Source organism: Malaclemys terrapin, chromosome 4 (genome assembly GCF_027887155.1).
Source record: "Malaclemys terrapin pileata isolate rMalTer1 chromosome 4, rMalTer1.hap1, whole genome shotgun sequence".
NCBI classification, from domain to species: domain Eukaryota; kingdom Metazoa; phylum Chordata; order Testudines; family Emydidae; genus Malaclemys; species Malaclemys terrapin.
This window is the reverse complement of record NC_071508.1, coordinates 69,023,246-69,049,604: the sequence shown is the minus strand read 5'-3', so window position 1 is coordinate 69,049,604 and position 26,359 is coordinate 69,023,246. Positions and strand designations below refer to the sequence as shown.

Genomic DNA, 26,359 nt, shown 5'->3' with positions numbered 1-26,359 from the left:
TTTAAAGATTTAGCCAAGTAACAGATAAAACTACTTCCATGATGATCTTATCTACAGAGTGCAGAGTACAACAGTTATATTAAAATAAAGTCAAGGATCTGTCTTGCTTGAAAGTACGGTGCGAAGTAATTGCTTATATAGCCTTTTTTTTAAATTCTGTTTTAAATAGCACAAGGTTTCTTTTTCCTGCCTATCTAATTCTTTCCCTTTTTGTTAAAGACTGATTTCCCCCCCACTCTGGAATGCTTTGGAGTAAAGCTGAAATTGACCTGGTTGATTTTAGCTTATGTCCCATCTTATCCTGTCAAAACAGTTTTGCTTGTGTATCAGTATCATTTACTGGTGACATCAGCATTGCTTCAAGAATAGTGTAATTTAGCATTCAGGCAAAATGCAAGATATTCTAGCTCTGGGCCCCACATATGTTGCAATTCTGTGTGTTTTTTTTATTTGGTAATGAAGTAGTATATTTTTAATACATAAAATTTAAATGTATTAACCTTCTCCATCAGAGTATAACAAATTTAAGGTAGATCAAATATTTAAACTAAAACACTTTTCAGTCTCTGTTTAAAGCCACGACAACTAGTACAGTCACATGCATGTTTCTGACTTTGTTCACAGGCATTTGTTCACATGTCTCCAATTCAGCAATCACATGCTTCACTGTAAGCATGTAAACAGGCTAATTGAAGTCAAGGGAACTGATTAATGTCAATAGGGCTACTCAGGTGCTTAATGTTAAGTACATGCTTAAGTGTCTTGCTGAATCAGGGCCTATTGGAGTTCGAGAATGCCGTGTGGTCATACATAATGGGCTGTGGTATGTTACAAGGAATACTAGAAACAGCAATTGCAACAAAGCTGTTGTTGTAGGGTCTTTTTGCTTATTTAGTTATATTCCAAGGATTCTTAGATTTAATTTAAAAAAGCTTATATCTTTGTTTTTCTCTTACTATGTGCTTCTTTTTCAAAATATAACCAAATTAAACTAGCCCTAACGGGGAAAAATCTTTTTCTTCTAAACAATAGTAACACCAAATTAGGGTTACCATACGTCTGGTTTTTCCCGGACATGTCCGGCTTTTTGGCAATCAAACCCCCGTTCGGGGGGAATTGCCAAAAAGCTGAACATGTCCGGGAAAATGCCGGCCGGGCACTTCCCCTCCCGTGGTGGCTCTGCTCCTCCCCTGACTCTTCGGCTCTGTTTAAGAGCCAAGCTGCCCGAGCGCTATGGGCTTCAGGCAGCCCCCTTGCCTCCGGACCCCAGCCGCCGGCCGGGCACTTCCCCTCCCGGGCTCCGGCGGCGCAGGGTCCGGAGGCATGGGGGCTGCCCGAAGCCGGTAGCGCTCGGGCAGCTTGGCTCTTAAACAGAGCCAAAGAGTCAGGGGAGGAGCAGAGCCTCCGGCCGCGGCGGCTCTGCTCCTCCCCGACTCTTCGGCTCTGTTTAAGAGCCGAGCGCTACGGGCTTTGGGCAGCCCCCATGCCTCCGGACCCTGCGCCGCCGGAGCCCGGGAGGGGAAGTGCCCGGCCGGGGGCGCAGGGTCTGGAGGCATAGGGGCTGCCCAAAGCCCAAGCGCTACTGGCTTCACGGTTTGCCGGACAGCCTCCAGACCGTGCGCTCCCGGCTGGGCGCTTCCCCTCCTGGGCTCCAGCAGCGCTGGGGAAGCGCCGGCCGGGGGCCAGGGTCTGGGGGCTACCCGGCAACCGTGAAGCCGGTAGCGCTCGGGCAGCCCTTTTCGCGTGGCTGGGAGTGGGAGGGAGGAGGGGGCGGAGTTAGGGCGGGGTTGGGGCAGGGAAGGGGTGGAATTGGGGCTTGGCTGGGGGTGGGGAATGGGCGGGGCCAGGGCCCCGTGGAGGGTCCTCTTTTTTAATTGGTTAAATATGGTAACCCTACACCAAATATGTGAACTTCTGTTGTCCTTTTGAACTTAAGATTCAGGGTCTTGCACACTTCTCAAATTATGTGTTGAGTTTGCAAAACTCAGGACTTGTCTGCATGGGGACCCTCAGGAAAATTGATCTAAATTAACAAGAAGTGTGAATTTAGCAATTAAACTAAACCAAAAGTAAGGCCACTTTAATGCCAAATGAGAGGTTCCACACGGGGATGTATTGGTTTAACCAATTCACTCTAAATGCATATCTTCAGTTAATTTGGATAAACTTTTAATGTGCCCATGTAGACAAGCCAGCCTGATTTTGCAGATCCTTTTTCTTGTAATTTTAAATGCTGCTTTTATATACTCTGAGCAAAAAGCACTTTAAAAAGACTTATTTTAAACTTCATGCAATACATTAGAGTAGGTATCTTTGTAAATGCAAATAGGGAAAGTGAAGCACATGATTGAAGTGGTTGCAAAAGGTTATGCAGAATGTCATGGCAGACCTGAGAATATAATACAGGAAAATCTGGCTCCCATTCCTCAACTCTAACCTCTGCAACCCATTTGTCTTTGGGTTTATGTATAATCATACAATTAAAAACAAACAAACTTACATTACGTAGCCTATGTATCCGTTTGTCGGTGATTTCTAAACAATGGTCCAGCGACCCTTATTGGTCTTAGGGAATACAGGACTATAAAAGCAGACAGGAAATGTTGTAAGAAAAGTAGAGGATTGGATTCCTCTAAATCTGCGGACCGTATTCTAATATCGCTGGAGAAGCACTGCCATAGATACTTGGGCTTCTTTACAGCTAACACTTTGTCCATGAAATATTTGTTTATACATTTTTCTGAAATGTGTATTTACCAGTAGGCTGCAAGGGCTCCAAAGGCATCTTTGGAGAGTTGCCTGTAGGACAGTTATTCAAATGGGGTTTTATTATCCTTAGAAAAGAAGCCATTGTATACTAGTTTGTAAATCTTTACTTGAGCAGTTTACTTTAAGTGCACATTAAGGGTGGAGTGTCTGCCTTGATGTTAGAATTTTTTTTTCTTTTGTCTGTTATGACCTTCCAATTGCTTTAAATCTGTGGTTATTTTTTGTGCTAAACTTCCAGTTATGTCTTTCATATTTGATGGGAAAAGCTGCAGCTAGCATGTGCTGGAAAAGCTGGTCCTAAATAATAAGATATTGTCTTACCTAGCTGGCAGGAGAATGAATGTAAGGGTTAGCAGGGTTATGCATTAGTTAAACAACAAATGCATTCTTTGATTAAAACTTTAAAAACTACAACCAGCTGGCTATTTCTAAATAAATTTCTGTCCCTTTGTCTTGTTTGGCGACCACACAATATAACTAGGTGCTGATGATGGTGGTGCTGGTGATGGAAGATGATAGTTTGTCTTACTAATTGAACTTGGATAACAGAGTCCAGAAGTTTGCTCAAAAATTAATTTTGCCACTGAATTTAAGTTCCTGTCCATGCTGATGAGTCAGTAAAGTCCTGTTTCATCTGTCAAGACGTATCTTCTTAAACATACCACTTCTCCTCTGGGACTGAGGAGGTAGGGAGTGATGTTTATGTAAGTGGGGGAATGGTCCCGCTATTGTGGGGAACTTTCCTGGCTTCTGCACTTCTGAAGTGGGCTAGCGAAAGGATCTGAGTCCTCGCTTCCACTCCCTTTACCCAGAGGCCTCCCTGCCCTTGAGGGCTCCCCTTCCACTCTCCTGTCTGGCAGAGTCCTCGTAACCCCAACAAGGCTGGCCCAGGATTCCTGGGGGGCTCAACCCCAACCCTGCTGTGGTCACCTAGGACAGGGTGTCCCCACTACGGGGTACTCTCTCTGCACTGGGCACCTCTCTGACCCACTGATTATTCCATACAATTTAAAGCAAATACAAGTTGTTTAATTAACAATTAATCTAAAGAAAAGAATAAGGAAAAATGGGAGAGGTTAAAGGAAAACACATCACCCCACTCTGTGGTAGGAAACATCACAAACAGTGTCTCTGGACATCAGGGCACTTTGCAGTCTGTTCCTTGTAGGTCCCAGATTTCCTTCTCAGGCCCTGGCTGTGCTGCAGGTATGCTGCGGGTTGGACACTTGCAATGGTGGTGGCCACACACCTCCGGGCTTTGAGTGGTGGGACCCTTCTTCCCAGCGTCAGCCCCCCATCCGGTTAAGGTAGGGTTACCATATTTCAGCGAGCAAAAAAGAGGACGGGAGGAGCCCCGCCCTAGCCCCGCCCCTGCCCCTCCCACTTCCCGCCCCCCCTGACCTCCCAACCCTCCCCCCGTTCCTTGTCCCCTGACTACCCCCTCCTGGGACCCCTGCCCCTAACTGCCCCCCAGGACTATCTAAGCCTCCCTGCCTCTTGTCCCCTGACTGCCCCAACCTTTATCCACACCCCCACCCCCAGACAGACCCCTGGGACTCCCACGCCCCATCCAACCACTCCCCACCCCCTGACAGCCCCCCCCAGAACTCCCAACCCATCTAAACCCCTCTGCTCCCTGTCCCCTGACTGCTCCGATCCCTCTCCCCACTCCTGCCCCCTGACAGCCCCCCCCAGAACTCCCAACCCATCTAAACCCCTCTGCTCCCTGTCCCCTGACTGCTCCGATCCCTCTCCCCACTCCTGCCCCCTGACAGCTCCCCCCCAGAACTCCCAAACACTCCCCCCCTGCTCCTTGTCCCCTGACTGCCCCCTCCTGGGACCCCTGCTCCTAACTGCCCTCCAGAACCCCACCCCCTACCTAAGACTCCCTGTTCCTTGTCCCCTAACTGCCCCCTCCTAAGACCCCCCCCCAACTGCCCACCAGGACCCTACCCCCTACCTGTACCCTGACTGCCCAAAACTTTCTCCACTCCCCCCAAAAAGCCCCCCCCCGTTTCTTGACTGCCCCCTCCAGAACCTCCCTGCCCCTTCTCCTGCCCCCCCTTACCCTGCTGCTCAGAACAGGGTGTTGGGCTCTGTGCGAGCCGGACACGTGGCTGAGCTCCCCAGCACAACAAAACCCGGTCCCTGGCCCTGCACAACAAAACCCGGTCCCTGGTCCGGACCGGGTTGCAGGGGAGAGCTGCCCTTGTATCAGCACAAAGTGCTCTCGCTCCCGTTTTGCTACCCTGCATGGCAGAAACCGCTCCCAGTTGCAAAAGGGGAGGGCTGCACTTTGTGCTGAGACACTTGCTCAGAATGCAGGGCGGAGCTCCTCTCCAGCTGCTCCGGAGTCCAGCCCGGGACTTTCCTGCAGCCCTCCCAGCCGCTCGCTCTGCTGTGCCGGGGGAAGGGGAAATCCCGGACATTGTGAGTGCTTTACAAATTCCCCCCGGACGCTGTTTTTAGCACAAAAAGGAGGACATGTCCGGGTAAATCCGGACGAATGGTAACCCTAGGTTAAGGTCCCCCTCCCGGTCTGGCCTGCAAGGGCCCTTAGCTGGAGGTGTCTTTCTGTGCTGGGCCCTTTGCCCAAGGTCCCCCCTTTGCTGGCCCCACTTGCTCACCACACTTGGCTCTGTGGCTGCAGCTCTGCTCCCAGCACCGGATCTGCTCTCCCTGGGCTGTGTCTCTGGCTCTGTGGCTGCGTCTCTGGCTCCTCTGGATCTGGCATGGTTCTGCTCTCCAGCTCAGCTTGGGCCCCTGCTTTCTCCTTAGCTCGGCCCCACTCAGTCTGGCCCAGGCAATTCCAACTCACACGGAGGATGGCACCCACCTTGGCCTCCTGTCATGCTGATTAGCCTGCCCGCCCTGTCAATCAGGCTGACCTGGAGCATTGGCCTCTCGCCATTGTTCCTGGGGACTGTCAGTCTCAGGCTTCTGATTTCCCATCGACCCTTCCCCTTTTAGTGCTGGGAGCTAGCAACCAAAACACCCCCACTGAGTGTTAGTAAGGGGGCAACAGTCCCCTTACGTTTAGTTTAAACTTTGTCTTGCTATACAAACTGGGGGCTAAGCCAGTATCCTGGTGGCAGGATGTTATTGCTAATACAGAATAGTTGATCATAAAATGATGATCTATAGTATTGAATATGATATCCAATAGAAAGTAGGTCACCAAGAAGTAAAGCCTTATACCGGTCAAAAGTTGCACTTTGGATATATCTGTATCAATAATATTTTTCATCTTGAGACTGTTTTATCACTTGTATGTCTTTTGATTCCTTGACAGCTATAGTATTGTCTTGCTTGGATATAAAGCATGTGCTTCTTTCCGCAGCTGGGATGACAGCAGCTCCGTCAGCAGTGGGATCAGTGACACCATAGATAACCTCAGCACCGATGACATTAACACCAGCTCCTCCATCAGCTCCTATGCCAACACACCTGCCTCCTCCCGTAAAAACATAGATGCACAGGTAAAATTTCTGTTTCCTTTGAGACATACAGCAGCATTGATGGAGTTATTGTCTCTAAGCAATAGCTACAATCCCTTAAAGTGAATGAGCCTGTCTATTACTTCATCCTTTCAACAGTTCAGTGTTTTCTTGAAATGAAGAATGAAATGCATCAGCATATTTCTTATAATAGTAACCCTAGACTGTGATATTTGGCTCCTTTACAGCCTTTCAGCAACTCACGCTGAAATTGTTGGAAACCTGACCAGAAATAAAATAACAAACTCCAGCTGTCAGAATTTGTTTTGATCAATGTTTAATATTTTACTCTCAGCACTTTCAACCTTAAGGGCTCAATTCTGTCCCCTTTACTGATGTTGAGCAGTACCTGCACAGCTGGTCCCACTGAAATCAGTGGGGCTACTTGCTCAGGGCCAGCTCTGGCTTTTTTGCCGCCCCAGGCAAAAAACCCTCCCGCCGCCCCCTGGTGGGGAGCGTGGCAGGGGAGGGCAGCGAGCCCGTCCGGGGTCCCGCTCTCCCCGACTGGCTGGAGCGCCAGGAGGAGGGCGGAGAGCCCGGCCGTGGGCCCGCTCTCCCTGATCGGCCGGAGCGCCGGGAAGAGGGCGGTGAGCCCGCTGCGGCTCCGCTCTCCCCGGGTGAGCGCCGCCCCCCTCCAGGTGCCGCCCCAAGCACATGCTTGGTAGGCTGGTGCCTGGAGCCAGCCCTGACTTGCTACCCAGAAAAATTAAGGGAGCAGAGTTAATCACTTTTTTCTGTACATTTTTTCTGTACATTCTCGAAATATTTTACTTTCCAGTTTATTTTTTTTTTTTTTTTTACAGATTTGCTACTTTGGAAGGCAAGTCTGATCTTTCAGTGTTCCTTTTCTCTTTAACTCCTTTATATCTTTTCAACAGTACCCTTAATACTCCCTTGTGTCAAAATACATTGTGCCATGTGTGCATAACAAGTATGTTTTCTGGAAAGTACTTGGTGTAAACATAATGATCAAATAAGAATTTCTGATATTCGCTTATAAGAAGGTCGCTTTAGGAGGAGTTTGCTTAGCGATTGTAATATGTTTGTGCCTTAAAAGGGTGCAGATACATTATTTCCCACATCTGCTCTGAATTGTGCTAAGTGCTAGTTTGGCTGCTGCCCTCCACACCAAAAGTGATGCTATATGTATATGGAGCTGATGTTAAGAAAGGTGAGCACCCACAACTCCCATTGATTTCACTGAGGGTTGTAGGTGCTCAGCACCTATTGAGAACAAGCTTAGAGTTGGTAAAGTGCTATGGGACTGTAAGTGCTTTTTAGTCTTTATTTTAATGAAAATTAACACTAGTGGCCTAAGCAACTTCATCCAGGGTCAAGCTATGGAAGGAGTTCAGCACCTTTGTCAATCAGGCCATAGGTAGTTAGTAATTATTCTCTCTGCACACATCCCAGTACAATGGTTATCATTAGTGCTTACCACCCTGGTGGTGTATGGGAGATGGTGTATGGGAGATACCACCATCTTTCTCTGGATGTGAAATTTGTGACATCTCTGCTACCACAGTGTTAACAATTAAGTGTTAATTTTTTAATAGACCCACTGTATATACAACATTATAAGTAACAGATGTGATTTTTTCTTTCGCACTAGAAAGTATACTGTACCATTTATTAAAGAACAGAGTTTAATTAAGTGAATGCCAGAGTTTAAAGATTATTACACTTTCAGCGGAAATGTAAACACACATTGGCTAAGGAATAGTATTATCTTAAGCTTCCTGGGCTGCACATTATTGCAGGCTTTTTACTTTTGGCAGTATTTCAGTAGACCGTAAATTTCATATCCATAGGCATCATGCATACAACTCTTAGTGCTCAGAAACCAACATATCCAAATACAGCAGCAGATGTCCAGTAATTTCATTTTCATACAATAGATTGTTCATCACTAAACGTTGCAATAACATACGTGGTTTTCTTTTCATGTTGATACTAATTTTGTCATGAAAAGTGCAGGACTGAAAAACCCATTTTTGTTCTTTCTAAAACAGCTTATGAAGCCAAGGTGTTTCTGTTATCACAAATGGGACACAGGGTGTCTTATTTTGATATCACATGTGGCGTTGCAAAGGGATCCCTATATGGTTACAATTTTTTTAAGGGGGAAAGGGGCAGGTTGGACTGGGTTCTGAATCTTTTTCTAATGGCTGTTTTAATGTAGAAATGTGGTTGCTGTGAAGGGTTGCACTGCCTAAAGTACTGTGTTGCAAGAGTGTATGACTCTTTTTTGCCTGGCCATGAGGTTCATATTTGAGCCTACGTTAAAGATTTAGCCTCTGGTTATGTCAGTGATTTCATGTGTGTTTGAAATTGCTAATGCAAGTCCTCCACCAAATTGGAGAAAGGAGTTACAGTCGTTGAAGCACTTCTTCAAGCATGTTACAAAAGGAGTTACACAGGCAACCTGTGAGTTTTCCCCAGAATTGTTAAATTAGAAGTGTCTGAACATTAGAATACAGTGAGGAGAATAAAGGCAAGTGACTAAATATTAGTCTGAAATAGATGACTGAGTTTGACTCATGCCTTGTAGTGGGTCAGATTCTAGGAAGTATTTCTAAGAGATCACAATCTAATAGCACCACCAAACTTACTTCCCTTTCTCCCACAACCATTCTAGCATCCAAGGGAATGCAAGCTGTTGGTAGAACAATAGGGTTCCAAACTTGCACAGGCAGTACAATCTAGTGATTGGCGGAGGGATGCTCCCCCGGGATGCCCACGGTGGTGAGGCACCTCATCAGCACCAGTTCTTAAGCATCAGGCAGCCTGGTCTGTGCCTGCTGTGAGTCAACTCCCTGAAGCCACTCACTTCTGGCAACATAAGTGCTACCTTCTAGACCTCTGCAGGCCTTGCTCCCTCTTTGTAGATTAGTGAATGGCACACACAAATCCCCAAGCCATCTCCAAGCATTCCCTGTAGTGTCCAGTCCCTTATCCACTGAACACTCACAGAAATATCAGGTCTGCTGTTCCGAAAGGAACATGCAACTTAGGACCAGCTCTTTGCTTAATACTAGAGCACTGACATATAGTTATACTGAAAACAAGAATATTATCAAATACTAGAGATTCAGGAGATAGTGAATAAGGATATTGGAAATGATTCTATCTAAACAAGTTCATTACACGCTCTCTAGAGGCTAAACTTAAGTAACAGGTAAAGTTACTGAGTAAAGAAGTTTATCTCACCCAAAGTTCTCTTTGGTGTTTTCAACCAAGGTTGGCTAAGCGCAGTGGTGGATTAATAATTTTGCCGTCCCTAGGCCAGGAAATAATTGCTGCCCTGGCCCCGCCCCAACTCCGCCCTGGCCCCGCCCCCATTCCAACCCCCTCCCCAAAGTCCCCGCCCCAACTCCACCCCCTCCCTTCCCCTATTGGATCTCTTCCCCAAATCCCCGCCCCTGGCCCCGCCTCTTCCCCCGCGCGCAGCGTTCCCCCTCCTCCCCCTCCCACCCTGCCCCGCAAAACAGCTGTTTCGCAGCGCAAGCGCTGGGAGGGGAGAGAAATAGGATGCAGCGGCACGCTTGCACAGGAGGCGGAGGTGAGCTGGAGCAAGGGGGCGGGGCGCGGAGGAGAGCTTCTGCCCCTGCAAATTTGCCGGCCTAGGTCTTGTTGGCCTAGGCAATAATACAGCACTGGCTAAGCGCCTGTGTTCATGAATGCAAATGTGATGTCCGTTTACTTCCCTAGGTGCAGGGTCTTCTAGAAATACCCCCAAAATTCATCGTCTTTACTCTTACACAGGATAACCTCCCATGACTCGTTTTTTCCTGCATGCTCTTTCCTGGTGATTTCATCTCTCTTCATAAACATTTGACTTTGTATGTAAATGGGCTTCCACTGTGTTAGCTTACAATGCTTAATATACATCCCAACAGAGAGATGGTGGCTATACCTTGGTACAGACTCTTAAAAACATATTTTCAGTATATCTGTACATACATTTGGTGGTGATATTGATGATCAGTGTGACACCAGCTTTCATTTGAGACCTCTCATGACATTCTTTGGTGAACCAAAATGAGTTCCTGTAACCCACTTCCCTGTTGGCATTAAGGGCTTCTTGGGTCACACCAGGATGCATGGGTTATATTTGCAATTCTGCCATTTACTTGCCGTGACCTATTGCTCAGTTTACCCATTTTATAATGCCTGTGTGAGAGAATTATGAGACTATCTCACAAAAATATTTAAATTCTTTAAAGAATTTCTGATGTGTTTTGCTGTCCTTAAATGAAAGGTGCTGTTAACTGCAAATTATTATTCACAAAATACTTTATTTCATCTCTTAAAAGCCAAATCCTAATCTCACCAACATAGAGCAAGTTAATGGGCTTTGACTGTGGGAATCTTGCTTAGCTTGGGAGTGGACTCAGAAGTAATGCCGCAGCTTATGAAAGTGGAGTGTTATATATTGGCCACCACGCTCCTCCCTCTCTTGTATTCTTTGCTTAGACCCATGTATTATGGTCTTTGCCTATTCGTATTTGTCTTCTTCTATGTGGTGAGCCGCAAAGACCTGGCACAGAGATCTTCACAGCACACAGGGATGTGGTGTATCCGTTCTCAAGGGTCCCTACTGCTTTGGTCCCCGTGTCACAGGTTCAGAGCTTTTTAGTTGTGGTCTTACAACATCTGTTTAAGGGAGTGCAGGGTTTGGATTTCAGATAATTAAAGAGAGATTGTGGAGCTCATGCATGTGAAACTGGGAGCCCAGACCAACAATACAACATATCAAAAGGGGAGGGCCCTCACATGTTAGTCTCTGTAGATGTAATCAGTAATACATATGCAGTATTATCTTAACAAAAGAAACAAGAAAGGCAAAACAGAAACAAATCTAATTCTGCTAAATACAAGACCAAGGAACTGATATTTAGATGTACTGAGCACCCACAACTTCAACTGAAGCCAATGGAGCTGTGAGAATTCAGCACCTCTGAAAAACTGACTGTAAATGTGGTAAAAGTTTAAATCTATGTAGAAAATTCATGGAGGTTGTCCCTTCCCACAACAACCAAAAAACCCCCTAAAATTCCATCATACACATCTTCTGATGGGAAGTAAGAATTAGAAGACATTTGAAAAGAACTCAAACTGCAACAAGAATTGGGAGAGAGAATGAGATAAAATAGCTTGGAAGTTTTGCTGGCAGTAGATTAAATGCTAAAATAATTCACAAGAAAAAGCAGTTCCTTCACAAAGGTAACAGCAGCAGTAAATTATCAGATGAGTCAAGTTATCTAAAATCAAGACCCCATTATTTGGAAAGGAAGGTAACTGAACCTTTAAATGGAACCTTTTTAAACCAAGCAAATCTCTGGGTTTGCTATCGTAGTCATAAAGTTCTAAGAGTCTCATTAGCTGGTTAAGGTTGCTCCTGACTCAGCCAGTTGTCAGTCCTTGTTCACCTATTATGTCCTGTGCGCCTTCTGATAACCTTCAGCAGACAGCTGCACCCCCGTCTCAGGATTTCCAGGTTCATCCAATTTAATGGTCTCTCAAACTGGGTGGCGTTTCAGCTAATGTTGGAATGGCAAGTTTCTTTGTGTTTGGGTTCTGGGCCTCAGCCATGTTTCTGTTCTGTTCTCATTGTCTGGCATGAAACCGTAGCATCTATGGTCAACTTGTTTCACGAGTGGACATGCAAAATTTCAAATACCAGGGAAGGTGATGCTTAGTACAATAGTTGCATCAAATAAAGGAAGGTGTGGTACAATAATTGCATCAAATAAAGTTGAAGAGAACAAAGATGTTACATTGTCAGAGAACTCGCTCTGAGGCACTCTCTGGTGGTGAGATTCTATCTTTCTTTTGTTTTCCAAAGGCAAACTAGGGAAGTGTAAAGTAAAGGAACATTTGTCAGTAGGCACCCAAAAGTGTGTTAAGCACTTCGGTGACAAGTAGACATAAGTCCTACTCTGGAGGGTTTGTAGGATGATTAGACAATGGACTGGGAGTAGCATACACAGGAAGAAGACGACTGAGTGGTGATGATAGGCTTGGATTTATTGGTTCCATTTTTTGTTTGTAAGAGGTAGATAAACTTAGGCAGTAGTTAAGTGAAGCTACATTGTAGTGAAGAACACCTGGGAGATGTAGCCAGATTCTGTTGTTTTATGACAAAGCTGATATTGTTCACAAGTTTATAGTCACAAACATTAATCCCCAAATCTTGTATCCATCAGAGGGGTGTAAGAAGAAAGCAATATCGTGTTTCTCAGAATTGGGGGATTATGCTGAGACCACTTTTTTTGAATAGTGGACTATGTTTTATCATTTAATGAGCTAATAACAAGAAAAATAAAATAGCCCCAACTATTTCATACAACTGAAATAAACCATTACAGTTTATGGTGTTGGCTTTCATATACTGAACACTTAGAGGCTATTTTTTCTTGATCTCTTTTAAATATCACAGTAAAAGGCAAAAGAAATTAAACCAAAAAATCCCCTTCACTCATATAATATTAGGGATGTGATGTGGTGATCAAAGAAAATAAATTATAAAACTATAGACAGATTCAGGGAGATGGGAGGTTTCAAAATAAAATGTAGTATCTTGCAGAAAGTAACAGAGGGTCCTGTGGCACCTTTGAGACTAACAGAAGTACTGGGAGCACAAGCTTTCGTGGGTAAGAACCTCACTTCTTCAGATGCAAGGCAGATTCAGACTAACACGGCTACCCCTCTGTATCTTGCAGAGAGTATATTAAATTGTCAGTCACTTTTTTCTGTATTTACTTTTGCCATTTTGCTGATTACCCAGGTATCTGAGGGTGTTTTTTAAAAAAGCTCTTGGTTAGATAAGACCAGATATTTTGAAGTTCTTGAAAGCCTAATACAAGGTTCTCACCACCCTCACCTCCCCTGGGGCCAGTGGGATGAAAGCACTTTTCAGCATGTTGCAGAAACAGGCCTTAGTTAGCCTCCTTCTGCACAACTCAGTTCAGTGAGACACAAGCAAGTTTGGATTGACAGTTGCTTCCATGAAGGTGCTGTGATTAGAGAATAACCTTAGCTATCACTTGGAGTTCACATTCTCCGAGATGTGGGTGGTGGTCAACTTTTATAATTGGTTGTGATATTACAGACTTCCAATTGTTTATCACAAAATAAGTTTGGCAGGGGAAACCTAATTCAGTAAGAATTTTTAATAGGTGTATCTTTTAATAAACATTGTTAATAGGAAAGGAAAGGGAGAATGGGTTTGGGAATATATAGGATAATATAATGGGATATTGATAGGGTTGTGTGGAGTTTGGCTATGGTTTGTTCAGGGGGTTATTCCATCCTTGAGTGTGGTTGTTGCAGAATTCTCCATAAAGCATCTGACTTTATAAATGGGATGTGCAGTAGGATTGGCAAAATATAAAAAAGTAAGAGATGGAGTTTCAGTGCAAATTATGAACTAACTTGCTTTGGGGATTTAAGTCGGATTTTAATGTGCTTGAAAGTGGTATAATGGGGTTTTATTTCTCTCCAGATCTTGGGTGTCTTTTTAATGGGTTAGATTAAAACTAACAGCATTCCACATCTCTCAGTCTATGCAAAAAGCGACCTCATTGTGCTCTTAAGATCAAATTGCCAGACGAGAGGTAGGAAAGCAGCAAGAACAAAGAAAACCTAGCTGCACGTGTTTGAAATGATCTTTATGCATTGCACTGAAAGGGTTCACATAAAATTCAAGGAGGAGGTAAATGGCAATGAACTGAGTATTTTCCTTATTATTTATTAATCAGATGTTTGGTGTGTGTTGGATAGTTGGTTGGTTTTTGGTTTTGGCTTTTTAGTGATTGTTCCCCAGTGTATCAGAAAGCAAACACAGTAGAATTCATTTATCTTGGCTTTTGCCTGGCAAAAAGCAGGCTTAACAAACAAAAGTAAAATGTCTAAGTGTAATCAAAAATTATTAGTGATTTTTTTAAATCAGCTTGGTGGTTCTAGATTTTGAACCCTAAAAAAAGGAAGGATTTCAAAAAGGAATTTGCAGTAGAGATTCTGTTATGATTTATTGTTTCCCTTAGACTGATGCAGAAAAGCATTCGCAGGTTGAGCGGAATTCCCTGTGGTCCAGTGATGAAGTCAAGAAATCTGATGGAGGATCAGATAGTGGCATAAAGATGGAGTCTGGATCTAAATGGAGGCGAAATCCTTCCGATGTGTCTGATGAATCTGATAAAAGCACTTCTGGTAGGAAGAACACTGTCATTTCACAGACTGGTTCCTGGAGGCGGGGCATGTCAGCTCAGGTTGGCATTACTACACCGAGGACTAAACCTTCAACTACCTCAGGCTCACTGAAGACACCTGGATCAGGTGAGGAAAAATGTAATACACAGGCAGGCCAACAGTTTACAATGGAGAAATAAAGTGCTTAACTGCTTTCCTGTGGCAGGAGCTGAACTTCAACTCATTCTATATTTCCTCGTAGATTTTGTGTGTGTGTGTGTGTGTGTGTGTGTGTGTGTGTGTGTACACACAAGATACTAAATCTCTGTGTTTCTGTTTTATGGCTGTATGTGAATTTTAAATGATACTTATACTAAAATGCTTTGAATATTGTTTGCCTGTTTTGAATGCCCCTTAAATTAGACTGTTCGTTGGACACAGTGTTTGCAGTTCAATATTCTTGTTTCTTGTAATGGTAATTAATGGAACTCCATTTTCATAGTCCTGGATTACGAGTAACTCAGAACCTAGACTTCATGTGGCTAAGGATAGTTGTGTGAAAGAAGCTTTTTCACTGCTAAAATAGCAAATGCATCTTAATTTATATTAAAGCAATTTTCAGATGGACTTCATCAGAGCTCTTAGCACATGCAAATTTGTGCTTGAGCATTAATAGTATTTGTGCATGCAAATAGATGAATTACACTTTCACTCACACTTTGTTGTATACCCTATTGTGAATGGAAATTTCAAGGTCTGGTTTGAAAATGTGACCTTCACCAGTTATATACACATTTTTTCTAAAGCTTATTTATTGTTGCCATATCATATCACTTCACTATTGACAAAAAGGGATCCAACCAATGGTAGTCATGAAGGAAAAACACTTCTTATTTATCTGTCACTCTTACTTAACAATCTGTTCACTGTTTTTTGTATTCTCAAGGTAAACACACCAGATACTCTCTCCTGGCAAGTCTGCATATATAACTCTCAGTAGTGCATTATAGTTTAATACAAACTGGATCATAATTCTTAACCACACTTCTGTGGCTAGAATACTTTTGTTTTTCATGATGCTTTGATGCTTACCATTTGCTTAGCATTTTCAATTTAAGCATTTGACTTCTTTTTCTATTTTTTAGGGAAAACTGATGATGCCAAGGTATCAGAAAAAGGTAGACTTTCTCCTAAAGCTGGACATGTTAAACGTTCTCCATCAGATGCAGGACGCAGCAGTGGTGATGAATCCAAAAAGCCTCCCACAAGTAACTCTAGAACAGCTGCTGCTAATACAAATACATTTGGATTTAAGAAACCGAGTGGGTCAGCTGGCGGCATGACTATGATTACTGCCAGTGGCGCGACTATCACCAGCAGATCAGCTACACTGGGCAAAATCCCCAAATCATCTGGACTCATGGGTCGGTCCACTGGTCGGAAAACTAGTGTTGATGGCTCACAAAACCAGGACGATGGCTACTTAGCACTTAGTGCCCGCACTAATCTTCAGTATCGTAGTTTACCCAGACCCAGTAAATCCAGTAGCAGAAGTGGAGCTGGTAATAGATCTAGTACCAGTAGCATAGACTCCAACATAAGCAGCAAGTCAGCTGGGTTGCCTGTCCCTAAAATGAGAGAGCCAGCTAAGGTATCCCTCGGAAGCTCTCTGCCAGGTCTAGTCAACCAAACAGATAAAGAGAAAGGGATATCGTCTGACAACGAAAGTGTGGCTTCATGTAATTCTGTTAAAGTGAACCCTGCATCACAGACTGCTTCTAGTGGAGCTCAAAGCACTCACCAACAAGGAGCCAAGTACCCTGACGTGGCCTCCCCCACTTTGCGCAGGTAGGCACAAAATTTATTCATTGTGGACGTACATTAACTGGAGTTACACAATTGTGGCTGTTTAGGCCAGGGACTGGCTAAGTTTTGTGGGCACTTACTAATGCGTGTGCTAGGTTGAGGTCTTTGTACTGAAATTTAATTTCACAGCTAGTATATATATGTGCTAATCAGGGCCAGCTCCAGGCACCAGCTTGTCAAGCAGGTGCTTGGTGCGGCCGCTCCGGAGAGGGGCGGCACGTCCAGGTATTCGGCGGCAATTTGGCGGACGGTCCCTCACTCCGCCTCCGCTTTTCTTTTTTTTTTTTTTGGCTGCTTGGGGTGGCCAAAACCCTGGAGCCGGCCCTGGCGCTAATAATATTGTAAATATTTATTGCATTACGAGACAGCAGCAAACTTAAACATTTGAAATTGATTGTTAAACCCTCCCCAAAATGCTCACAGTTGTGGCTGATTCAGAATAAAGTTAGTACTTGAAAACATTATAAAGGCTGTAATATAAACCCACAGCAACAAGGTTACAGGCTCCTGTAGAACTATTGATTCCACCCCATTGTACTTACACATCATGCAGCAACACAGGGAAACTGTCCAAAGTTCAGCCAGATTCACACGTGGAAGTCAATGGAGTTACTCCAGATTTGCATTAGTGTGAGAACATAATTTGACCCAGTATATTTACATTTGTTCACTTACTTGGCCCAATACAGTGCCTCACTCTGTTGCATGTAACGTTGTCCTGTGTGGTGAGACTTTTTACCTTAGGTTCCCAAGTAGGGAGGTACAGAGCAGCTTAACTAAAGGTACTATGTCAGCCGCATTGAATTTTCTTATTTTTTACAAAAATCTTCTTACATGTAATGATCTATTTCCTAGCTCTTTCTGACTGTATATATTCTCCTCCCTTCCCCATTATTTTTAACACAAGTACTTGGGTGAGTGGGAGTTAATTTCCTGGCTTTTCTGCAGCATTTGCATCAATGTCTTGACTGTAGCAAATATATACATTAAAATTATTTTCCACTTTAATTTGACATCGTAAGTAACATAGTCTCTTTTGAGTTGCAGTGTTCTGGATTTCATTGTTGTCTTGACATCATAATTTCATCTCCATACAATTACACTGACATTATCCTACTTCAAATGAAGTGAGGATGTCACGTTCCATTCAAGTTGCCAATTTGAGCGTAACTCTTGTAATGGTAGTTTGGGTTCCAGCTAGGCACAAAAGGAATACTTCATTTCTTTTTAGGTGAATGGCCATCTTTGAAAAGCCTGTGCAAGTATAATTCAGCATGACCTGGTAGTTTAGTGATTCTCCTATTTCTGGACATCATTAGAAAAGTTATGTCTAGCTGAAAATTTAATTTCTAGCAATTACTATTTTAAAACAAAAAAACTAAAAGATTGTTTGTTGTTATGATATTTCATCATAAATGAAAAATGTCCATGTTGCTTGCCTCAAATATATTAATAATCAAACTCAATCATACATTTCTGTTGATGACCAGAAAACCATTTTGCTAGATCCTTCATTGGTATAACATTTGAACTACATGCAACTTTTTAGAATAGACACTGAGAGAATATCAGGTGTCTTGGAGAGTTTTTTGTGGAGGAGGTTAAGGTTTAAGCTAAACCTTCACTTTCTTTGTTAGCTATTTCATTCTTCAGTTGTCACCAGACTATGTACATAAATGTATGCCTGGCACAGCTAAATCGTTTTTAGTGGAATTTGCCCAGTGTGTGTATTGCTGGGCACTAGCCCTGTCGTGTAATATTGAGAATTTTGTTGCACTCTTTGTGTTTAATTAATATTCCATGCTGATTTTACACAGAAAATAAGCATCTGTAACTATAAAAAGACAGCAGTAAAGACTGCTACTGCTATATGTTAAATACTATCAACCTTAAATCTGAAAGCAAATATATTTTCTACACTTATATGAAGAGTAAAATTCCATAATTACAATTATTTTATGAAAGTCTAGCCCTGTCTTAATTGTTCCAGCATATCTCATCTAGCACTTTCTGTCATGTGAAAACAATTTATATTACATAGAAGACCATGCATGTTTTTATGCCACTTGTTTGTGAGCCTTAGTTTTCACTCTTCTCCTGATGCATCCCTATGGACACAACCCAACAATCAGCTCAGTTATGCCTGTTTCTTATCAAAACTAGGAGAGGAGCAAAAATATTCTTATTGTCTGTAGGATTTCTCCTTCCAAGGTTAGCCTTTATTCTGACACTGCCAACTTGCTGAGTTGGGCTGGTTCTGCATTCAAAAGGTACATTCTTCAGACCCCAACTCCTTGGATGTTCAGCTCCATGACTCTTTTTTATTTATTTAATTGCCTCATTTAATTAGGTTTGAGAAGCAGCATGCCAGGAGACATTATCCATACAAGATCATCCCAGTGGGGCTGGGAGTCAGACATATTGACTATATTCTAGGTGGTGACAATCTGTTTTAAAGAAAGAATTTGTCATTCTTCTACAGTAGCACTATGAAAATATCCCTATCTCCCTCTGAAATCTTTTACAGTCTGGTCTCTGAGTATGCATTGGGGGATAATTAGTTTCTTTTGAGGTATTGACTCCAAGTTCCGAGAAAAGTTAGCATTAGTTTGGCCTCAAAAATCTCCATTAGTCAAAGACGTTCATCACCTTCTTGGTCTGATGGCAGCTAGTAAATGCTTGTTGTAAGTACGCTCAGGAAACTAAGACCAAAGACGAGATTAAGCTAAACACCCTCATAGTACATTCTAGAAGCAGGGCTTGCTATATAAATTGCAGGAATCTCCACTGTCAAATCACCTCTATGTAGTGATCGTATCTGGTCCTAAGCAGAAGAAATCTAGGACTCCCTTAAGGAAGTTGTTTAGGGATAATAGAAAATGGCATATTGTTATGTTTCTAGAGAGAGCTGTCTGAAATGTCCTAATCACTGCTCCTAGTAGGTGAAATTTTCAAAAGCACTTCAGTGATTTAGGAGCATATGTCCAATTTTCAAAAGTGGTTTAGGCACTTAGGAGTCTAAGTGCCATTGACTTTCAATGAGACTTAGGTTCCAAAGTGCTTACGGCCCTTTGAAAATGGATATCTTGAATAGCTTAGGTGCTTTTGAAACTTTCTCCCAATAGCTCTTATGAAGGTAAGGCTATTTGCATGATTTAGACAGTGCAATGTTTTTTAGTGGAAAATCATAAGACTTTCCCTGCTAGGTGTCATTGGCTTTTGTAGGGGATTTCTTCAGATACATACTTTTTTGTATGGACCACTCAGTGATTAGTACAAAAGTCGAACTCTTTTCCTCAGAGATCTATGTTATCTTTCAAAATATGATTTGAGTGATCTGTATTTATAGATCTGAACAACAGCCAGTCTAATATTCCATGCTTTAAAGTAATCAGTTCAGTATTATCACAGGTAAAATCCATTTCCCTCAGGAAACAGAAGATAAAATGGCTAATATTTTTTAGTTCTGTGAAAGTTATATTTGAAGGTTGAGAGAAGGAAAAGTTAAGATGTGTCTGAAATTGGCATAATAATTTTCTCGGGGTTTTATTAATGGCAAGGAAGGGAAAAGGAAGCCCATCAATTCAAGGTTGTCTATATGAATCTAAGAAAGACAATTTACAGGCAGGACATTTCTTTAAGGCAGAGCCTATCTTTCTCTTTCTTTTTTCGATTTAGCTAGCAACAAAAAAATATTTTTCTGAAGCACCAGTTTTCAGTCTATTATCATAGTTATCATTGTATCATTTCCTATAGATGTAACATCTGGGGTCTCCATATAATTGAATATGTAATTTTCCAATGATAGCTTTTCAGGACAAATATTATATGTATAAAATATCTTTTGTACTTAGTAATTTTACATTCCATTTCGTGAAGTTTTTGTTACATTCTCTGAACTTTTTTTACAGACTTTTTGGTGGAAAACCAAGTAAGCAAGTTCCCATCACAACAGCTGACAATATGAAAAATTCAGTGGTGATCTCCAATCCTCATGCTACCTTGAGCCAGCCGGGTAACCTTGATTCTCCTTCTGGCAGCGGTATACTGAGCAGTGGGGGCAGCAGTCCTCTTTACAGTAAAAACACAGATACGAACCAGTCTCCGTTAGCCTCTAGTCCCAGTTCCGCCCATTCAGCTCCCTCCAACAGTTTAACTTGGGGTACCAACGCAAGTAGCTCTTCCGCTGTTAGCAAGGATGGCATTGGATATCAGTCTGTCAGCAGTCTTCACACCAGCTGTGAATCCATTGATATCTCTCTCAGCAGCGGAGGTGGGGTGAGCCATAACTCGTCCAGTGGCTTGATCGCAGCTTCTAAAGATGATTCTTTGACTCCCTTTGTCAGAACCAACAGTGTTAAGACAACTTTGTCTGAAAGGTGAGTAGGTTTAAATTTAGACTCCATTAATATGTACTGTATGCTCATATCTTAAAAATCAGTGATGTGACAACAGTAACTAACATTCCATGATTGCAATTCAGATTGCCATTCCTACAAGGTAAATATTGAAGGATACTACCACAACATACAAAAATGGCCATTTCAAGCAAGGAATTCAGTTCTGAATTACATTAAGTGTGGGGATGGGTTCAGAAGAGTCTTTCATTTGCAGTTGCCACTGCTATGGGACATTTTAAATTACTCAATGCTACCTCATATTTGAATTTCACATATCTTCTTATCTTTCTGTATCAGCTGATCTAGTTGTGGTGCACAATACACTCCACCAGCATTTTAATCTTGTCTTGAGAAGCCAAGTATTTCTGATTAAAATTAATGAGTTTTTTTAATAATATTTCACACAATTAGGATCTGGACAATAAGTGCTTGGATATTGTGGTGATTAGTCTGGTATATGAACCGAAGTAGAACAGAAAATTTCTTTCAGAGCGAACAATAAGCGTGCACTGTCTGTAGAAGGCAGTGTAGTTTGAAACCTTGGAATTTAGCCTTACCTTATTGTATGACTTTGTTACTAAAACTTTGTTGCATCTTTGTAACAGAAAACAACTACTAAAAAAAATGTTCTAACAGTTTTTTGTTTTAACTACTTCCCCTTTCTCTCCTTTTTTCATGCTAATATTCCTTCTCTTGTTTTCTGTCTCATTGGACTTGTTCTTCTAGCCCTCTCTCTTCCCCTGGTGCTAGTCCCAAATTCTGCAGAAATACTTTACCCAGGAGACAGGACAGGTAATGCTGTCTCAAGGCAGTAGAATGCACAAAGGCTCTGGGTTTTGTTGCCCTCATTTATAAAGCAAAGTGTCTTGTGAGAGACGGGCTCAGTTGAGACCTCTGTTGTGTTTGTTTTTCAGATGTAAACTGTGACACATAGACATGCCAGTGAGAGTCCACTTAATTAAATCTGGGGATGGCATACGGCATAGTTGACAGATGTAGTTTGTGGGTTTTTAGTTGGGTTTTTTGGTTTGGTTTGGTTTGTTTCTTTGCCAAAGGCAATTTTAAAATCCTGCAATTTGTATCTACCATGATGAACTCTCACTAGCATTTCAGCATTCCTATGGCATGCTGCTTTCTTCACTGCGTTTCAGGCTTTTCACCTTTGTCATGAAGTTCAAGTGTTGTTCAGTACACTCAGTGTTGTAAGTCCTTTACTCCAGTTTGGTTCGTAGGTGTCTTGCAGGCTTTTGTGTGTGTCTGTTTTTGTAACAATGAATGCAGGAAGATGGGAGATAGTAGACATGAAGCTAATGGTTCCAGCTTGCTTTTGCAATCCGCTATGATATTGCCACTTCTACATCTAGGAATTGACAGTGATATTAGCTAGAGGGCTTGACAGTAAATTATTTTATTTAAACATGATATATTTATTTCAGTTAAAAACAAACCCTCCTCACAAAATGAAAAGCAAGTTGTTCATTTGCCAGTTATGTGAAAACACAACTCTTTAAATATTTGATTTTTGCAAATACTAATAGATTGATATCACACTGAAGATGGAATTTAAGTTGAAATACAGAAACACTGAAAACTCTGGGCCCATTTGAAAAAGCTGCCACTATATTTACATTGCAACTTAGGCCTGGTCCCCACTAACCCCCCACTTCGGACTAAGGTACGCAAATTCAGCTACATTAATAACGTAGCTGAATTCAAAGTACCTTAGTCCGAACTTACCACGGGTCCAGACGCGGCAGGGAGGCTCCTCCGTCGATGCCACGTACTCCTCTCGCCAAGCTGGAGTACCGGCGTCGACGGCGAGCACTTCCGGGGTCGATCTGGGATCGATTTATCGCGTCTAAACCAGACGCGATAAATCGATCCCAGAACATCGATTGCCTGCTGCCGGACCCTCCGGTAAGTGTAGTCGTACCCTAAGGTTGTGTCTACACTACAGCTTATGCTGACATAACTTATGTCGCTCGGGGGTACATATAAACCACGCCCCTGAGCAACGTAAATTACGCCGGCATAAGAGCTGCTTCCGCTGACATAGCTCCTGCCGCTCGCAGAGTTAGTTTTTTTATGCCCTCTCCCATCAGCATAGAATGTTTTCACCACATGTGCTGCAGTGGTGCAGCTGTATCACTACTGCTGGGCCGCTGCAGTGCTGTTCATATTGACATGACCTAAGTGATAGCAAATTATTGCACTTGCTCTGTGATGAAGGCAGAAGGAAATGGTATGAGGGCATCTTTTGACTTTGAGATACTATCAGTATTCACAAGTAGGTGGCTGCACGCCTCTTTAAATGTATATTTTGAAGCATTCATTTAAAGCATGTTCTTTTATTTTTTAAAGAGCCATTTTTGTTCAGTATGAAAAGGGGAAATAGCAAGGCCACTATTGTGAGCAGATGAAATTCATTAGCATGATACCAAATGCATGTATAACACAATCCACACATGTCTAGGAGGCTTTTTTTTTTTTTTTTTTTTTGGTTGTTGCATGTTTACTTAGATAGGGTGCATCACTTTTTCCTCTGAAAATGTGATGCAGATGTTTATACTTCTCTCCTCATCCTGATTTTTAATCCTCCCCTTTTGTTCTTCTCTGAAGTTCTTTTCTTTTAACTTTTCTACAGCGACCCACATCTTGATAGGAACACTTTGCCTAAGAAGGGATTCAGGTATTGGTGTTTCCACATAGTATAACAGCTTTTGTTGTGGTTTTGGAGCTTTGCTTTGTGTTTCTGTTGTGGCTGTTCGTGGTAGTCTCTGCTTTTGCAGGGGGTGGCAGCAATCTTTCTTTCTTTCTTTCTTTCTTTTTAAAGTCCTCAAAGAAGGCCTTTTTCCAACATGTTTCTTTTCTTCATCTAGTGGCTTCACTGCTTGAGCAGGAACTGTGGCTTTTGCTGGCTGAATTGCTGAAAAGCGTCTCATAAACCATCATTGGGCTTGATTTGAAAGCAATAATTTGCAGCTTTTATGGCTAGTGCACTAAACTAGGTGTATTCATTTTCACAATACAGTTCCTGGAACCCTGAAGATTTATTTAAGAAAAAATTGATTTACAACAACTTAATGAACATCTTAGGATGAAATTGAAAAAAAAATCATTTTAAAATTGTTTGCACTTCAGAATACACTTTTAATGGATCTCTAGAGAGACAATCTGTGGGCTGATAAAAAAAAAATAAAAAAAAATACAACCTGACTAACATTTGGTAAATGTCTGTTCCTGAAACACCATTGATATGTAGGGGGTATTGAAATCTAGAAAAAAAAGCACAGAGAAACATTTTTTCTCCCTTAGTAGACGGAAGCAATTTTAGTGACATTATTTACTTTAAGGCTACAAATTAAATGCTTTAAGTCGATGTTACAGAATTCACGGAAAATATCTGGCCAGTTTAAAACATTTAAACTTTGACTTGCTTTATGCTGCTTTTAGGATCACTGAACCGATGGCTTCAAATTGCAGCTGCATTTTATTCTGCACTATAAACACATTGTTCTTTGTGTCGGCTTTATCACATTGAGCTGGGTGCTAAAAGCATTTCATATAATGAAATTTTTGCATAAAATGTTTCTATGCCTGTCAAATGTGCATCTAGTTAATAAACGCTATCTTTTAAGATTGAAACATTTGAGGGCTGAAGAGGTAGGTATTAATTTTGTATTATTTTTATTTTAAATAGGTGTTAAAATTGACTATTAAAGGCCCCAGTCTACAAAGATGTATGCATGCGCATAACTTTAAAGATGCGAGTAGTCCTAAATCAGTGACTATAACTATAGGATTGAGGCCTACGGCATAAGAAGATAATGTACTTTTAAAAAACTCTCTTGGCCAAGTTCTTACAAGGTTCATTGTTGTTCTTAATTGGCAAACAATATTTTACTATATTTAATGCAATCTGGTCACCTTTATGCCTAAATTAGATGTTAAATAGAACTCCAAATTAATATGGGTTATGTTTGACTAATTGTTTTTTAATTTGAAGCCAAACCTCTTTATAAAGGTATTAATTCCCCATAAATATTTACTTTCTAAGACCGGATGACATATCTTAGCAGAGATACAGAAACCCATAAGTAAAATTCCATTGAGCTTAATTGGGTGCTATTTTTAAGATAAAAGGGGCAATAACATTAGGGCTATTTTTGGACAAAAGTTATACTCTTTGAGTAAAAACAAATATAGCTATTATTTACAAGCTATTAGACCTCATGTAGGTTTGGTCATTTTAGCTTTTAAAAAAACATTAAAAGTATCTTGTCATTTGTCATCTGTACCTGTTTGGCGTATTTTATGACTATCTATATATAAGCAAATACTTCTCTTACAGTATTTCAAACTGACATCTGTATCATTTCACATCTCTCATTATTATTATTATTATTATTACTATTATTTATTGTTATTAGTTGTGTAGCACCTACAGTGGACTAGTTACTTCTCACACAGGTATAAGAACAGGGGGAAAACCCTGCCCTGATTAATATCATTGGGAGTTTTGTTATTTACTTCAGTGTAGCCAGGATTAAACCCAGGTCCTTGCCCTGAAGAGAAGGTTAAACACAGTCTCCTTCATAATGATGTAATACTATGAATTTTGAACAAATGTGGTATATTTCCAGGGACCCTATGTATTAATGTCTCCCTAATATGAATCATTGCAATACACCTTGTTTAAAGGCTTACCTTTTAATGGCTCCACTGAGCTGAATCTGATTATAGTATGCCAAAGAGCCATGCTAAAGTACTTCAAAGATGAATTGAGATGTTCAAATAATGATAAAATTGTGGTATAAACTAAAAGAAGAAAAGAAATTCCAAAGTAAGGTGCTGATCCTGCACATACTGACTTATGTGCTTGACATGTGTTTGCCAAATCAGATCTTAAGGCTCCTTCCCTTGTACTTACCCATTGCAGAATCCATAGTAAAAAGATGCACTTTTTGAACTCCAGTGGAATGAGCTGGGGTTGGGACAAGAGTCTTAATTCAGAATTATATATCTTTTATATCACTTAGTCCTTAAATTTTATCTGAAGATTGTTTTCCCAAATAATATTTCTTTCCAGTATATTTTAAGATAAGTTTTGAAATAATTTCTGGTTTTGTAGGTATACCCCTTCATCCCAACTTCGGAGTCAAGAGGATGCAAAAGAATGGCTACGTTCACATTCAGCAGGAGGCCTTCAGGACACTGCTGTCAATTCTCCATTTTCATCTGGCTCCAGTATAACATCACCCTCTGGAACTAGATTTAATTTCTCCCAGCTTGGTGAGTAATTAAGTGTTATGATAATCAGTGTAACATAATGTGACAGGGTGTACCTGGCCTTTGCAGCTCCCTGCAGTAGGCCCCGCAGTCCTACTTCACCCTGCCTCAGGAAAGGAGCAGTGAAGCTGTCTAGAGAAGCCTCACAGAAGCAGCAAGTCAGAGCCCAGCAGACTCACATAAAAAGAGCTGCAGGGCCTTAGCCGATCAGTTCCTGGGTGGGACCAGAGGGGCATGGAAGGATGCTCCTCTCTGGCCAAAGCAGCTCAAGGAAAACCAGTGTGTGGTTCTGGCTACATTTGCTTAAACTGGGAAAGAGAGGACGTGAAAACTTTAACCCTGAGG

At 41.9% G+C, this 26,359-nt stretch overlaps 1 protein-coding gene across 7 annotated transcripts in view; it reads left to right on the top strand.

Annotated features, from left to right (window-relative positions):
* NAV2 (neuron navigator 2) overlaps nucleotides 1–26,359 on the top strand; it is a 340,973-nt gene that overhangs the window by 269,477 nt on the left and 45,137 nt on the right. For 4 of the 7 annotated variants that reach the window (XM_054026538.1, XM_054026541.1, XM_054026536.1 and 1 more), the window contains 7 exons: nucleotides 6,110–6,248; nucleotides 14,315–14,606; nucleotides 15,605–16,307; nucleotides 20,237–20,704; nucleotides 21,452–21,517; nucleotides 23,370–23,414; nucleotides 25,857–26,017. In XM_054026538.1, coding sequence (XP_053882513.1) covers nucleotides 6,110–6,248; nucleotides 14,315–14,606; nucleotides 15,605–16,307; nucleotides 20,237–20,704; nucleotides 21,452–21,517; nucleotides 23,370–23,414; nucleotides 25,857–26,017 — 1,874 coding nt within the window. The remainder of the gene's footprint in view (nucleotides 1–6,109; nucleotides 6,249–14,314; nucleotides 14,607–15,604; nucleotides 16,308–20,236; nucleotides 20,705–21,451; nucleotides 21,518–23,369; nucleotides 23,415–25,856; nucleotides 26,018–26,359) is intronic. The other 3 variants (XM_054026540.1, XM_054026539.1, XM_054026537.1) reach the window with 2 other exon arrangements.